General features: G+C 36.3%; 1 protein-coding gene across 3 annotated transcripts; it reads left to right on the top strand.

Moving 5' to 3' along the window:
• Positions 1 to 4,438: 4,438 nt before the first annotated feature.
• On the top strand, positions 4,439 to 11,939 carry LOC103490298 (ribonuclease II, chloroplastic/mitochondrial). Of its 3 annotated transcripts, XM_051089279.1 has the most exons (16): positions 4,439 to 4,905; positions 5,187 to 5,352; positions 5,497 to 5,610; positions 5,685 to 5,762; positions 5,834 to 5,965; positions 6,923 to 7,144; positions 7,234 to 7,416; positions 7,652 to 7,714; positions 8,013 to 8,119; positions 8,194 to 8,343; positions 8,743 to 8,902; positions 9,126 to 9,521; positions 10,056 to 10,280; positions 10,721 to 10,905; positions 11,048 to 11,494; positions 11,604 to 11,939. In XM_051089279.1, exons 1-14 carry the CDS (start codon positions 4,640 to 4,642, stop codon positions 10,841 to 10,843), a joined length of 2,385 nt encoding a protein of 794 aa, XP_050945236.1. In that variant the 5' UTR covers positions 4,439 to 4,639; the 3' UTR covers positions 10,844 to 10,905; positions 11,048 to 11,494; positions 11,604 to 11,939. The 3 variants fall into 3 exon arrangements, with proteins under 3 accessions (XP_050945236.1, XP_050945234.1, XP_050945235.1); XM_051089277.1 differs by having other exon boundaries at positions 11,048 to 11,939; XM_051089278.1 differs by having other exon boundaries at positions 11,042 to 11,939.
• The last annotated feature ends 2,854 nt before the right edge of the window (positions 11,940 to 14,793 follow it).

Below are 14,793 nucleotides of genomic sequence, written 5' to 3'. Positions count from 1 at the left end.
TAGGGGTTGAAGAACACCAGCCGGTTTAGTAGCTTCATATTTGTTCCGCTGACAAACTTCACACTGCTCCACGTAATTTTTGATATCATTCTTCATCCCCTGCCAATAAAGTTCCCCACTCATCCTTTTGTACGTTCGTAGGAATCCCGAATGGCCTCCTAGCACTGAATCATGGAATGTGTGCAGCAATCTTGGGATGAGGGAGGAAGTTTGGGGTAGTACAAGTCTTCCTTTGTAGAGTAATCTACCATTCTTCCACTCGAATTTGCCATCCACTTCTTGTTCCTTCTTCAGCTTTGCCACAATTTTCTGTAGCCCTTCATCCTTGTCAACTTCCTCACACACAACACTGATGTCGACAATACCCGAAGTTGTCATCTCATGAAGCTCTATCCTTGGTTCCACTCTTGAGAGAGCATCTGCTGCTTTGTTGAGTTGGCTCGGTTGGTAGAGTATTTCAAAATCATACCCTAGGAGTTTGGTTAGCCATTTCTGGAATTGGGGCTGCACTTCCCTCTGCTCCAGCAGAAACTTCAAAGCCTTCTGGTCTGAGAGTATAGAAAACTTCCTTCCCAATAGGTAATGCCTCCACCTTTGTACAGATAATACCACAGCCATCAATTCTCTTTCATATATGGACTTTGCCTGGGCTCTTTGTGAGAGTTTCTGACTATAAAAAGCTATGGGATGCACTCTTTGCGATAAAACTGCTCCCAAGCCGCTGCCTGAAGCGTCAGTTTCTATGGTAAATGGCAAACTCCAATCGGGTAGTGCCAAGACTGGTATAGTTGTCATTGCCACCTTCAGCCTGACGAATGCTGTTTCAGCGTCTTCATTCCATTTAAAAGCATTTTTCTGTAATAGTTTAGTAAGGGGGGTTGCAATGTTGCTGTAACCCTTAACAAACCTTCGGTAATATCCAGTCAACCCCAGAAATCCTCTTAATTCGGTCACATCTGAAGGTCTTGGCCAATTTACCATACTTCTAATTTTATCTTCATCTGCCTCTACCCCTGCCTTAGATATTTGGTGTCCCAAATATTGGATTTTAGAATGAGCAAACACACATTTCTTGTGATTGGCATAGAGTTGATTATCCCTTAACACAGCAAAAACCATCCCTAGGTGTTTCTCATGTTCAGTGATGTCCCTGCTATATACTAAGATATCATCAAAAAATACCAAAACACAACGTCTAAGGAAAGGCTTGAAAACCTGATTCATCAGTGATTGAAACGTTGCTGGTGCGTTGGTGAGACCGAAAGGCATCACTAGGAATTCATAATGGCCTTCATGGGTGCGAAACGTTGTCTTCTCTATATCTTCTTCCTTCATTCTAATTTGGTGGTAACCTGATTTGAGGTCCAGTTTAGAGAAAACTGCTGCTCCATATAACTCATCCAATAGTTCTTCAATCACCGGAATAGGAAATTTATCTGAGATTGTAGCTTGATTCAACTTCCGGTAATCAACACAAAAACGCCACCCCCCATCTTTCTTTTTAACCAGGAGAACAGGGCTGGAATATGGGCTTCGGCTTGGGCGGATGACACCATCTTGCAGCATTTCAGCTACTAACTTCTCTATCTCCCCTTTTTGGATATGTCCATATTTATATGGTCTTACATTGATCGGCTTTTGGTCGGGTAGTGTCAATATCCTGTGGTCGATATCTCTCTTTGGAGGGAGTCCCTTTGGTGTGGTAAAAATATCTGTGTACTGTTGTAGTAAGAACCGAATCATAGGGATATTCGCTTCATCTCCTTCCTCTTTCTCATCAGTCTTGTAAGTATCATCAGTTTCTACTTCCATGTTTGCCCACTCCAATAGAAATCCTTGATCCTCCTCTTGCCATGTCTTTTCCAATGTCCTTAGTGAACATTCGGCCCTGATGAGGGAAGGATCTCTTTTCAATACGATCTGTCTACCTCCGTTCCAAAAGCTCATCGTCAAGGAAGGCCAGTGGATCTTCATAGTACCTGTGGTGTCCAGCCACTGCATTCCTAAGACAGCATCAACCGAGCTCAGTTCTACCGCTAGGAAATCTGCTATGATGGTAATTTCGTCAAGCTTCACTTCCACTCTTCGACATATCCCCTTTCCCCTACAGCGTGTTCCATTTCCTATGGTATAACTGAACGGAGTGTGTGGATCCAATCCCAGCTTTAAATCTACTGCCAAGGATTGATGGATGAAATTATGGGTTGCCCCACTATCAATTAGTACCACTATCTCCTTCTGCCTTATCCATCCCTTAAGTTTCATCGTTCCTTTTGAGGAAAGGCGAGTCATGGTCTTCAGTTCAATTGCAGCCTCATCGGTAAGTTCCAAAGTCTTCAGCTCTACGGTTCCCTCGATTACTTCCTCTTGGCTGTCTCCTTCTTCATCCTCTTCTTCTTCATTCATGATGAAGAACATCAGTTCTCTTTTCTCCTTGGTTTTGCATCGGTGACCAGGAGAATACTTATCATTGCATCTGAAGCACAATCCCCGGTCTAGTCTTGCTCTAAACTCTGCATCCGACAGCCTTTTCACCGGTGGTTCCCCTTTCTTGAAGTTACCTTTAATAGGTATGGTGATCTGTTTCATTTGGAAATCGATCTTCCTTGGTGGTGGCTTATCCACATCTCCCAGCTTCTTGACCTTAGATGATCCTCCTACCTCCCAATCTGTCATTCCTAACTCCATTTTGGACAGCTTTAAAGCGAGGTTCCGATCATTTACTAGCTGTGCTTCCCTCATACAATCCTCAAGTGTTTGGGGATGCCTACTGATTACCTCCGCTTGTAGGGAAGGTTCTAAACCAGTGACAAACGCATCAACCAACACACTTTTTGCCATGTAGGGTAGTGGGGCTGAATAGGTCACGAATTTTTTGACATATTCATTATAGGATCCTTCTTGTTGAATCCTAATCAATCTTGCTCCCAAGCTCTTTTGTCCCGAGTCTCGAAAAAACTCAAACATTCTACTCTTCAGATCCTCCCATGACTCCACCTTCTTCCTATTATGACTCCAACGGTACCAATCCACCTCATCTTGGCCAAAACTTACCACAGCTACCTTGACTTTTTCACTCTCAGGCAGGTTGTTTATCTCAAAAAAATGTTCAGCTCTGTACACCCATGACTCAGGGTTTTCTCCAAGGAACATCGGCATCTCCAGTTTTTTGTACTTGTTCCGGTCAGTTACTGTTCCATTGATCTCTGTTATCGGCTCGGTTTCATCCATCTTCCCCTTTAACTTCATCACTGAACCGTCTGATGTGGTACCTGACTCTTCTTTTTTTTTTTTTTTTGTAACTATGATTTTCCTTCATTTCGTCAACCAATCGTTCTACAGCCTTCTTCATTTCCAGCAGCATTTCTTTCATACTCAGGAGCTCCTTTTCAGTACCCTCAACTCTTTCTTCCATCTGTCTTTGAGCCATTTGTCTCGTGATCACCCCCAGTTTCTAGAGGCTCTGATACCAAATGTTAGGTTTCCCAAAAAGAAAACTGTAATAACCTAACTTATTGGCAGGAAAACAGAGTATCCTCTGTAGTTTTATTTATTTATAATGCCAAATACAGTCATAAGCTTAAAGCAGTAAAGAACATTAAGGGAAAACAATAACAAATAGCATACCAACATGTAGTCTACCCCAAATAGCATACCAACATGTAGTCTACCCTAGGGTAACCTTGGCTACAGCAGCCGCCCTCCCAAGCTTTTATCAAAATAAAAACCTACCTCCCCAATCCCCAAAAGATGCTATATATAGGCATTATCCAACACTCTCTCTCTCTCCCTGGGTCCCACACGCACGATCCCCATTTATTTTCCTTTTCCCACATTCCTGTCCAGCTGAATTACTTTTCTGTCCCTCCTCTTATATGTATGCAATATGGGAGGTCTTACATATACCTAAATGAAAATAGCATAAAAATAAATTTACGCATTTTCTATAAGTTCTTGTATAAAAGATCCAAATTTTAGAAACAATAAAATTTACTCCGCATTTTAAAAATTAGGGTTTTTGCCCTTTATTGACGTTTAGATTTAGGTGAAAGTATCAAAATGTGCATGTAAAGAAGCTCATTTTGCTCTCTTCCTTTTATTCTTCACTCATACATCGCTCCCTTTCGTTACTCTCTCTTTACGTTCTTAGTTCTTTCTCACTCTAATTTTGTCGAAGCTGGTACGTGGCTTTGCCAAAGTTGGTCGTGATGGAGAAGAAAATTAAGAAGAAAAGAGATAGAAAATAGTTTCGTTGGAAAATTTCTTAATATTTTCAAAATATAGAATAAAATTGAAACATTTACAGAGTACAGTAAAAATTTTCAAATTGTCTATTTCGGTTTTTTTCATATATTTTTAATTTTTTTTTATCTCGTGAATTTTTTAAAAGTTTTTATTATTAGACCGACTATATATTTAGAAAAAAATTATCTCTGTTATTTTTCCGAAGAAGAACCCGCAAAAGGTAACCTACCACTGCTATCGCGCGGGTTTATCATCAGCTCTTCAAACTCGCTTCTTCTGCTTCACATTTTCGTTCTCTCTCTCTCTCACTGCGTCAAGAAACCAAATCCATGTCAACAACTCCACCCCGACGCCCAACAACGAGAAATCCTTATTCTTCAATCCTCTTAACTTTATGAGCCTCAATTCTCTTCCTTCACAAACAATAATGGCTTTACGAGCTGCTAACACTTTCTCCGTCTTCCGCTCTTCTTTATCCCCGCCTCTCTCTGCCTTCCGATGGAGCTCCAAATTAAGATTTAGTTCACCTGTGTTATGGCATCGATACCAAGTTTTTAGGACTGGTGGAGGTCGATTCTATTCCTTTTGCAGTCTGTTTGAAAGCATTATCGAAGAGCTGGAAGCTCCGCGCAGGCGAAAGAGAGTTTCCGCTACTGCTAAGTACGTTTTTTCTCCTCAATTCTTTTGCTTTTCTTTTTTGTTACGTTATACGTTTCTTTTAATGTAATTAAGCGGAAATATGTACTATAGTGTGGATTTCATCTTGTCTGTGGTATTTGGTTAAATAACCGAAATGAATTTCTCAAAGTTAGAGTGTTTATACTGTTTTGAAGCTCTTATGAATTATGATCATCTGGAAGTTGAGCATTTAGAACAGGTTTTTTTTTTTTAACCCCCGATTTATTCTTCAATAATGAGGAACAAAGAGTTTATGTATCCAGAATGGGATTGGTCGGCATGGGCAGTGGAGAGGTTACTGAAGATAAGCCTGTGAACCGAACATTGGAAAAGGGATTGTTGCTGGAGTTCAAGAAGGATTCGGAGAGAGTATTACTGGCAGTTGCTCAGAAACCTGATGGGAAAAAAAACTGGATGGTGTTCGATCAGGTTCTAGTAAAAACAACTACCGCACCATTTTGAATAGACTACTAGGTTGATTCATGGCTTATTATTATAATTTTTTAAAAGCTGAATCAAAGTATTCAATCCATAGTTCTAATTTTCTCTTGGTCTATCACTTTTCTTTGGCAGAATGGTGTCACATCGTCTATTAAGCCACAGCAAATTACATACATTGTTCCAGGTGTTGAAAAATTTGAGCATACAGAAATTGCAGACTTCATTAAGAAAGCTCAGGATAACTTGGTTTGTTCTCTAACTGAAAATAAACCCTATTCATGCTGACTGGTGGTGATTTGAGCCAATAATTATGAGTGCAGGACCCGACATTGCTGGAATTTGCATGGCTTGAACTTCTTGAACAAAATAAGGCAGTGACTACCGAAGAATTAGCTGAGGTTATGCGCTCTCTGGTGTTCTAGATCATTTTGCAATCTTGTTCTATCACTAACTATAGCTCTTTCTACAGATGATTTTTGGGAGTACAGAACCTATGGAAAGCTATTGTACGCATTTGTTATTATCAAGAGATGAATTATACTTCACTGTTCTGCAGACAAAAGGTTCGCGATCTTTTTATGGTCCAAGACCTACTGACCAAGTACGCATTATATTTTAATTCAAAAACTTCCCTTTATTTAACGATTAGATCCCAGCTAATAGATTATTCTATGGTGGTGCTTTCTGGAATGTACATACTCTAAAAAGGATTCTAAACTTATACTTTCTGCTTTCAAAAGATGTGAATGTTCAGCTACAGGTTGTAGGTGATAATTTGGTAAAATTATTTAAATCTTTCTGGAGTTCATATAATTTTATGTGGTGGCAATTTATCAATCCTGAATAATTAAATATTATCAAATCAATTCCATGCCCATCCCTCGTAGCCATTAAAAAGATGTTTTCTAAAGTGTTTTACTCCATGAGCTTTTATTGACAAGGCTCTTAAACTTATGAAACCTTTTTCAAAGGCAATAGCTAGACAACTGAGCATAGCGTATCTCTTATAACTATTTAATTATACAAAAACAATCTCTTAAGACAATTTAAGCTAAAGGCAACAGAATAGGATTTTCATTAGTTGTGATATAAAACAGCATGTACATAGCAATTTCTGGAAATCTCCCAAATTATGCCCATAATATTTTAAGGTCTCTTGGTATACTTCATCATGATGTCTAATCTAATGTTCTCATTCCTCTTGGTGTTTTGTGCTTTTACAATATCTTGGTGTTACTCTCTGCTTGTAAAGCTCTTTCACATGTTTGTGTCCCATTACATAACCTTTGCTCTTTTGATATGATAGTGTTGCAGTAGAACAAATACATAATGAGATCAGATAATACTGCCCCAAGTCCAATCCCTGCATAACTCATCCCTCGATGCAGATTCAGCATCAATTCTTTGTTAGAATTTTATAATAGTTCAACTATTTTTGTACTCTTTTTCGACCTCTAGTTAGGTTGAAGCTTTTTATAGGTGATAAATAGGCTTTTAATACTTTATCAGTGTTTTTCCAAGTCTAAAAATATTTTCTAACTCTTTGCTTGAAAGCCAGGTTGAAGAACTTCAACGTAAGAAGCTTGCAAAAGAGGCAGCAGAGAAAGAACTGCAAGAGTTTGTAGAATTATTAAAATCTGCTAAGGCAATGCCTTTGAAGTCCAAACCACCTAAATCATCCTGGACAGCTGAAGAGAAAACCAGATACAAGGTTGAGTCTCTTGAATCTTATGCTATTGATGCTTGCATGGATGATGAACAAAGGAAAACAGCTGGGATGGTAACTCCTTTAATGTGATTTGCTCGATAACTGCAAAGTACATTTTTATCATCCACTTCCCTTACTTTGTTTGATAATCTCTTCCTTAGATTCTCAAGAGTATGGGACTGGTGAAAACAGCATCATCAGCAGTAAATCTTCTCATAGACATGGGTTATTTCCCTCGACATGTTAATCTTGATCTTCTGAAGTTGAACATTCGGACAGATCATTCAGATGGCATTATAGCAGCTGCAGAATCACTTTTACTGGAGGCGTCTGATCCTGATGAGGTAACATCGGGTTCCATCACTGGTTTTGTTATGCGTGATAACAATATAACAAGAAGTTATGTATACATATCATCATTTAAGATTCTACGAGAACCTTATAGTTTGTCAGCCGTTAATCTCATCAAGGACTTCTAAATTTTCATTTATAATTCATGACGTACTGTGCTCTATGTATCATATGTTGCATCTGACGAGATAAAATTGTTGTGTGTTATTTGGCGTCCTCTTTGTTTAGGTTGACAGGAGGAATCTCACAGATCTTAAGGTTTATGCCATTGATGTTGATGAAGCAGATGAGGTGATAGTATTAAAATTAAGAAGTATATCCAATTTAGATTTTTGTTTCTTTTTCTTTTTCGATTCAATTATACTTTATTTTGTATTTTTCATTTAGTTAGTCTGTTCGATCTGAATATGTGAAGATTTTTGTTCCTTTTTCTTCTTTTATTCAATTATATTTTATTTCGTATTTTTCATTTAGTTAGTCTGTTCACTCTGAATATGTAATTGTGGGAGATTTCCACCTCACGTTCTATAATTCTTTCATGAAATTGTGGGAGATTTCCACCTCACGTTCTTATCATGTGATATTTTAGCTTGATGATGCATTGAGTGCAACTAGATTACCAGATGGTCGAATTAAAATATGGATCCATGTTGCTGATCCAGCTAGATTTGTTCGACCAGGGAGCATAGTGGACAGGTAATCCTTAAAGCTTAAACTTTCTTGTGGTATTTTGTACCATGCTGACTTTCTTTTTTGTTCATCACTCGTAGGGAGGCCATGAAAAGAGGAACTTCTATATTTCTTCCAACAGCCACATACCCTATGTTTCCAGAGAAACTAGCAATGGATGGAATGAGTTTGAAACAGGGAGAGATTTGCAATGCAGTTACTGTATCTGTTGTCCTTCATTCTGATGGAAGGTAAAGCTTGTTTATGCACTTGGTTGTTTTTATTGCAAGACTTCTTCCCTAGAAATGTTGTTGTCCTCTATTCTGATGGAAATCAAAGCTTGTTCTTATAGAAGATTTGGTGGTTTATGTGCTTAAATCGGAAAACCCTATGCGAAAGTTTTTGCGTTGTAGCTTGCACGTTATTGCTCTTTCCTTTTCATTGTTACTTTCTATTGCTGTGAGAACTCTTCTTGTCTGTGTTTGTTATTTTTGTTGTTTGAGCTAGCGTTCATTAGAGATTGTGAAAAAAATCTTTTATCCGGTCAAACTGTACAATGGAATTTTTGCTTTCACGAAACTATGGCATCCATTAAGATGCTTTTACTAAGGAGGCAAACCTGTAAACAATAACACCTTGTGCCCTAATAGCATTGCAGAATACTCTGTGGAAAACTCAATCATCAAACCAACTTACATGCTGACATATGAAAGTGCATCGGAGCTGCTTAGTTTGAACTTGGAAGAGGAGGCTGAACTTAAAATTCTATCTGAGGCTGCAACTTTGCGATTAGCATGGCGAAGACAACAGGTGCCTCTATAACCATAGTGGCTTAAATTATTGGCAAGAAAGTTGGTTGTTTATTAATCAGGCTCTGATAAAAACTGTTTAGTTAGAAACCTTTTTGTAATTTGTATCTATCATGTTTGATGGGATTTTGTTCCTAAAAAATATACTATTATTAGTTTTTTTTTTTTTTTTTTGCAAGTATTTATCTGCCTTTCATGTTCTGGTGTCATATTTTAAATTTCAGGGTGCAATTGACATGGCTTCTTTGGAGACACGGATCAAGGTAGCAAATCCTGAAGACCCAGAGCCTGAAATCAATCTCTACGTTGAAAACCAAGCTGACCCTGCCATGCGACTTGTTTCTGAAATGATGATCCTATGTGGGGAAGTTATAGCCACTTTTGGATCTTGCCATAACATTCCGTTACCCTACAGAGGACAACCTCAAGCAAATATAGATGTATCTCCATTTGCTCATCTTCCAGAAGGGCCTGTTAGGAGCTCTGCAATAGTCAGAACAATGCGTGCTGCTGAAATCGACTTTAGGAAGCCTATGCCCCATGGGATTTTGGGAATTCCTTGTTATGTCCAATTTACATCTCCCATCCGTAGGTATTTGGATCTCCTTGCACATTATCAGGTATTTCTTCTAATTTCCTATATTTTTCTTAATCAAGTTTGCAGTGTCCGTTTTTTATGGAAGTGAGATTTCTTACTTTGTCCTTGCTTGAGAAAAGATGAGAAATATATTATGTTGTCTGTATTTTAATATGGTAATAGATGTATAGGTATATAGGTAAATTTATGCATATATTATATATTAATGGACCTTATTCCTCATAGACGATTCTGTTGTCTGAAACATCTTTATTGCTCATACTCAATTGTTTTCTCGTTCTCTCTTCCTCGCCTGCAATCTTAGGGGACTAACTCTTGAAGCTTGCAGCTTTAGTGGTGTCATTTTTTTAACGTATTAGTTCTATATTTGTTGCTCAATACAGTCGGGAATGTCAGTTTAAAATTGATGATTCACCGACTATCATTGCAACTGTACTCATAATATCATCTTGTTGTGCGTGATTTTAGATGCATAATTGGTAATCATGCATTTCTAGATTATGTTGACAGAGATTAACTTGTTTTAACTTAGTTTTACTCTGATATTTATTCGTAGGTTAAGGCATTCCTAAGAGGCGACTCTCTTCCATACTCCCATGGTCAATTAGAAGGGATGGCAGCAACTGTAAATATAAATACTAAATTGGCAAAGAAGCTCTCAAGTGTTAGTCTTCGTTATTGGATACTAGAGTACTTGAGACGGCAACCAAAAGAAAATAGATATCGGGCTTTGATTCTTCGGTTTATCAAAGATCGAAATGCATTGCTACTGTTGGTTGAGGTGAGGATTGATTGATGACAACTTTTTGATCATGATGTAAGCCCTATTCTTTAAAGATGGACTTGCGCTTAAAGAAGAAAAAAGGGAAATTCTCATCTTTCCACATGTTTGAAATTGATTTGATCCTTATTTTCTGCTTTCCCTGGTTGTTTGCCTCTGCACGTAGTACTGATTATTGACAACTGTCAATAGCATCTCATAGTTAATGGTTTTGGCCCATGAACCAGGAAATAAACTGCTCCCCTCGTGACGCTTTATAAACATATGACTATCAAATGCATGAAGAAATGACTTTCTTTTTCCCATCATCAGTTTCACCAGTAGATTCTTTCTTTTATGCTCAAGCAAAATAGGACGTGTATAAGGTTTTATAAGCGCACATAGTCTCTCTAAATATGAATATCATTACATTTTACATCTTATGCATTCGGAATTTGTAGGTGGGCATTCAAGCATCTGCGTGGGTGTCTCTCGGAGTACAAATTGGAGATGAAGTACAAGTTCGAGTGGAGAATGCCCATCCACGTGATGACGTTCTTTCTCTGAAGGAGATCCTTCAGTAGATATATGAGGTCCTCTTAAGTGAAATATTTTATGACAAAGTATTACACCCTGAACCTGCACGGTTGGTATTCCTTCCACATCTCTCAATTGCAACTCTTGCTTCTTTCTGTTTTAAAAAATTATTTGTTTATCTTCTGTTTGGTAACTCTTTTGTTTTTCTGACACTATAACAAACTAACATCTCTCAACATTGGTAGTTGCAGGGTTGATGCCATGAGGATTCACCAAGAGACCATGTGTCCAGCCATATTCTAGAAGTTTGGGACGTTTAGAAAGTGAGAATTGCTTTGGGCCATTAGCCAGCCGTGCATCCATTTTTGTATCCTCTAGTTTGTTACACAGTGATTTTTGTTGTTAGATCAAGTACAACCACCTTAATATTGAGCTAGAAATGTAATTTATTAAAATAGGTTGTAAATGAATTATCTTTGATAAAGATAATTGTATCGATATTGATATTGTAGGAAACTGGAAACTGCAATATATTTGATAGAAAATGAAGGGAACTATACTTTCAAGTTAAAATTAGTTGATGGCGACTTTTGGGAGATCAATTGAAACGTGGAAAAGAAGATAACAGTCGAACGTGACAGCATTTTCCAGATGGTTGCTATTGCTGATTCAATGCTTTCTCATAATCTCATTCAAAGGTACGACTTTAGGTATTGTTCATCTTGTCTTCATCTGCTTTAGAATATAATTCTAAATAACATGATGGCTGTCATATATTTTTTGATTGTTGAATAATTCTATTTGAAGCCCAACTCTTCGGTCAAACGTGCCTTAGTTCGTTTAATTTCATTAAGGTGGAAACTTCATAGAATGTTGTATCTTTCAAAAAGGTGTAGCCAAGCCATCAAAAGGCGGAAGCCATAGGAAAATTTTGCTTGCTTCTCTTGTTAGAACATATGGAGAGTATTTTTTTATGAAAATTTTTATCTCAAACGTTTAGGAATTAACAATTGTTGGATAGTCCATCAGAACTCCACGAAGCCTTACAGTTACAACTTTAGCTTCATTGCTTCCCCTATTACTATTTTGCAATGTAAGGTTAGATTATATAAAATATTGGGGTAAGTTTCAATTGTGTTTGTAGACTTTGGAAAGTTTCTTTTTTACCCTTAAACTATGATTTTTTTTTTCTTTTTTCTTTTTTCTTTTTTCTTTTTTGTTAAAATAAGTGGGAATTGGCGTGGGAACTAATGTGAAAGATTGAAAGTTTCATTTATATTATTTACATGAATTAGCACGGTAGTCGATCTGCAATAATTGTTTTTGTAAATAAATTTCGCAAGAGTGATGATTGCATTTGCATCTAACTCCATGCTCTCATTTGCCTTCATAGTTTACACAAAAATATATTTAAAAACATTTTTTTAAAAAAAAAAATGGGGCTTGGTAACCTTTTTATTGGTTTACACAAAGATAGCTATAAAACAGGTAAAACATGGTATTAAAGCATCACAGTCGCGTCAACGTTCATAATTTATTTATCAATTTCAAAATTAAAGAGTCAAAACGGAACTTTCCAAATTCTAGTACCACACGTTAAGTTCTAGGCATTTTGGTTAATTTTAACTTTTATGAAATAAGTTAGATACCTATACACCAAGAATTATGCAGTTTGAATCCTTGAATCTTTGCTTAATATCAATATGAACTAGATCTTACGTGACTTGCTAGCACATGAAACATAAAGACTGTTTGGTGAGGTTATTATGGACTTTGAATAGAGAAAGGAAACACATTTAAAGAGGTATTTGAACCACTGACTTTATAAGTCAATATTGAGTAACTCAGCTCTATTAACTTCAATAGTGTTCACTATTGAAGCTTACACATTTACTAAAGAATTACATCTTCCACTCTCTTCTTCTAGTGTTTCCAAACTCCATTCCAAATGTGGACTCAACTTCAACATATTAATTCCTTACATCAAAATCCAGCTAAACATCCCAATGAATAAAGAAACATTGAAAACTATATTCAAGGAGTGTCCTTGTTATTGTAGCAAGTAGGCAACTAATCAAGAAGTAAAATGCCGGAGCAAGAAATTTCTAGCTGAGCAGCCACACTGTAGCCGACAGTTTTTCATCAAGGAAGTATAAAACGAAACACTCCAAATTTTATATGTGCTATTTATTAGGGACAAGCAGATTTTTTAATTCAGTTCCAACAGTTGTTATTGAAGGCAAGTAGATGAAGTTTAGAGGATAAATGTAGTTAGGCAGCGAACAATTTCCATAACTGTTACTAGACCCATTTTAGAAAAATGGTGACTGGTTGATATTTGATGGGGATTAAGTTAGTAAGCAAATTGAATAAGGTTTCACATGAAAGCAGAGCCTGCAAATAAAGAAGGGACAGAGGGTGTTATGAGCCATGTGTTATGTCTCTGCAATTACATTAATGACACTACTCTGCTTCCCTATCCCATCAACCTTTTTCTTTTCTTTTCTTTTCTTTTCCTTTCTCTTTCTCTTTCTCTTTTTCTTTTTTCTCTATGGATGTTAACTGTTATTCTGTTAGGAACTTGGGAGGATGGTCAAACATCTTTTTATAGGTCAAGTTTGATCAAGTACTCTATAGTCTATATGCTATACCACATTTCAAATCATTCAGGTTGATGGTTAGTTTTGAAGATCTTCATATACAGTTAAAATCCCCTCCACGACTTTATTTCGTGATAAAAACTTGAAGTTGTCTTTGTAGATGTAGTCCCCTGAACTAAACAGATTTGCAAGTGTCTAACCTATAGATTCGGGTTTGGTTTGTATTCTTTGGAGTTGTGAGGTCAAGCTTATGTTTAGTATGTGATTTTTTTTATGGTTAAGTTATCTATTTAGTCCTGAGATGAGTTAATAATCGCACTCAAATTTTTGTAGATATAAAAGAATGTTATGTTATAAGTTTGTTAAGCCGGTAGATTACGTTATAGTTCAATAATAATGTTAGGTTTTCGAAATGCATATGTTTGTACAAGCCATTTACAAATTAGCAAATATAGTTCCAATGGATTATTGTGATAGATCATATCATTGGTAGTCAGTCTATCACCAATGACCATACAAATTTAAATAGATTTTATTATATTTATAGACTTTTAAAAATATTGATATACATTTAGTTATTATTTTTAAAATTGTAACTCAGATTTGCCATTCTTTGGTAAATATTATTATTTTCGAGATATGAGAATTTGATAATTCATGGGAAAATAAAAAATAGGGTAGATTATAGATGTTGTTTCTTTTCCCAATGACACATCAAAATCAAATTTAGAAAGACGATATTAACCCATTTCTTTTATAAATACGGTTTCTTCTACGACTCTCTTCTTTCAAATCAGTGATTTTCTTTTATTTTTATTTCTTTTCAAGGGAAAAAGATAGATATATATATATATATATATATATACACACACACATACACACAAACACATTACATATGAAAACAATCTATAGCCTGCAGGCTGCAGGATATGAAAATATGACCAATGAATTGGTGATGGTCAAATGGGCCATAATCATGGCCCCAAAATACTTTATTTCAGTATTCATTTATTCATTATATTGTAATATATTTTTGTCCATACACTTTGATTAGTATATTTAGTTCTTTTTATTAAATATAGTTATATAACAACAATAATTTTTATATGATAAAAAGAATATAACAGATAAGTGAAAATGTTAATAAATAATTAAGAGAATTGAACCCAAAAATAAAACTAAAATTTAAGATTGAATAGAGATGGAAATTGAAGTTCAAAAAATGACACTTTAACGTATTTATTAATGTTATTGGGAGATAAGGCCATGGAGGAGAATTAATTGAGAGATCACATGGAATGAAACATCTGAATTCTGAAAAATTTTGTCTGACTTTGTAAGAAAATTTATGATCCAATCAGTGAATCTGTGCTGAGGGGTCCTCTCACAAGCTTTTT

Source organism: Cucumis melo, chromosome 8 (assembly GCF_025177605.1).
Source record: "Cucumis melo cultivar AY chromosome 8, USDA_Cmelo_AY_1.0, whole genome shotgun sequence".
NCBI classification, from domain to species: domain Eukaryota; kingdom Viridiplantae; phylum Streptophyta; class Magnoliopsida; order Cucurbitales; family Cucurbitaceae; genus Cucumis; species Cucumis melo.
Note: the sequence above shows the minus strand (reverse complement) of the source record. Positions and strands in the feature narration are given on the sequence as shown.

Excerpts from the sequence above, each read along its gene's own strand:
- LOC103490298 (XM_051089279.1), top strand. The coding sequence starts at position 4,640 with ATGAGCCTCAATTCTCTTCCTTCACAAACAATAATGGCTTTACGAGCT. Across the intron at positions 7,715-8,012 it reads ATGTTGATGAAGCAGATGAG|CTTGATGATGCATTGAGTGC; the intron begins GTGATAGTATTA and ends GTGATATTTTAG. Across the intron at positions 8,903-9,125 it reads TAGCATGGCGAAGACAACAG|GGTGCAATTGACATGGCTTC; the intron begins GTGCCTCTATAA and ends TTTAAATTTCAG.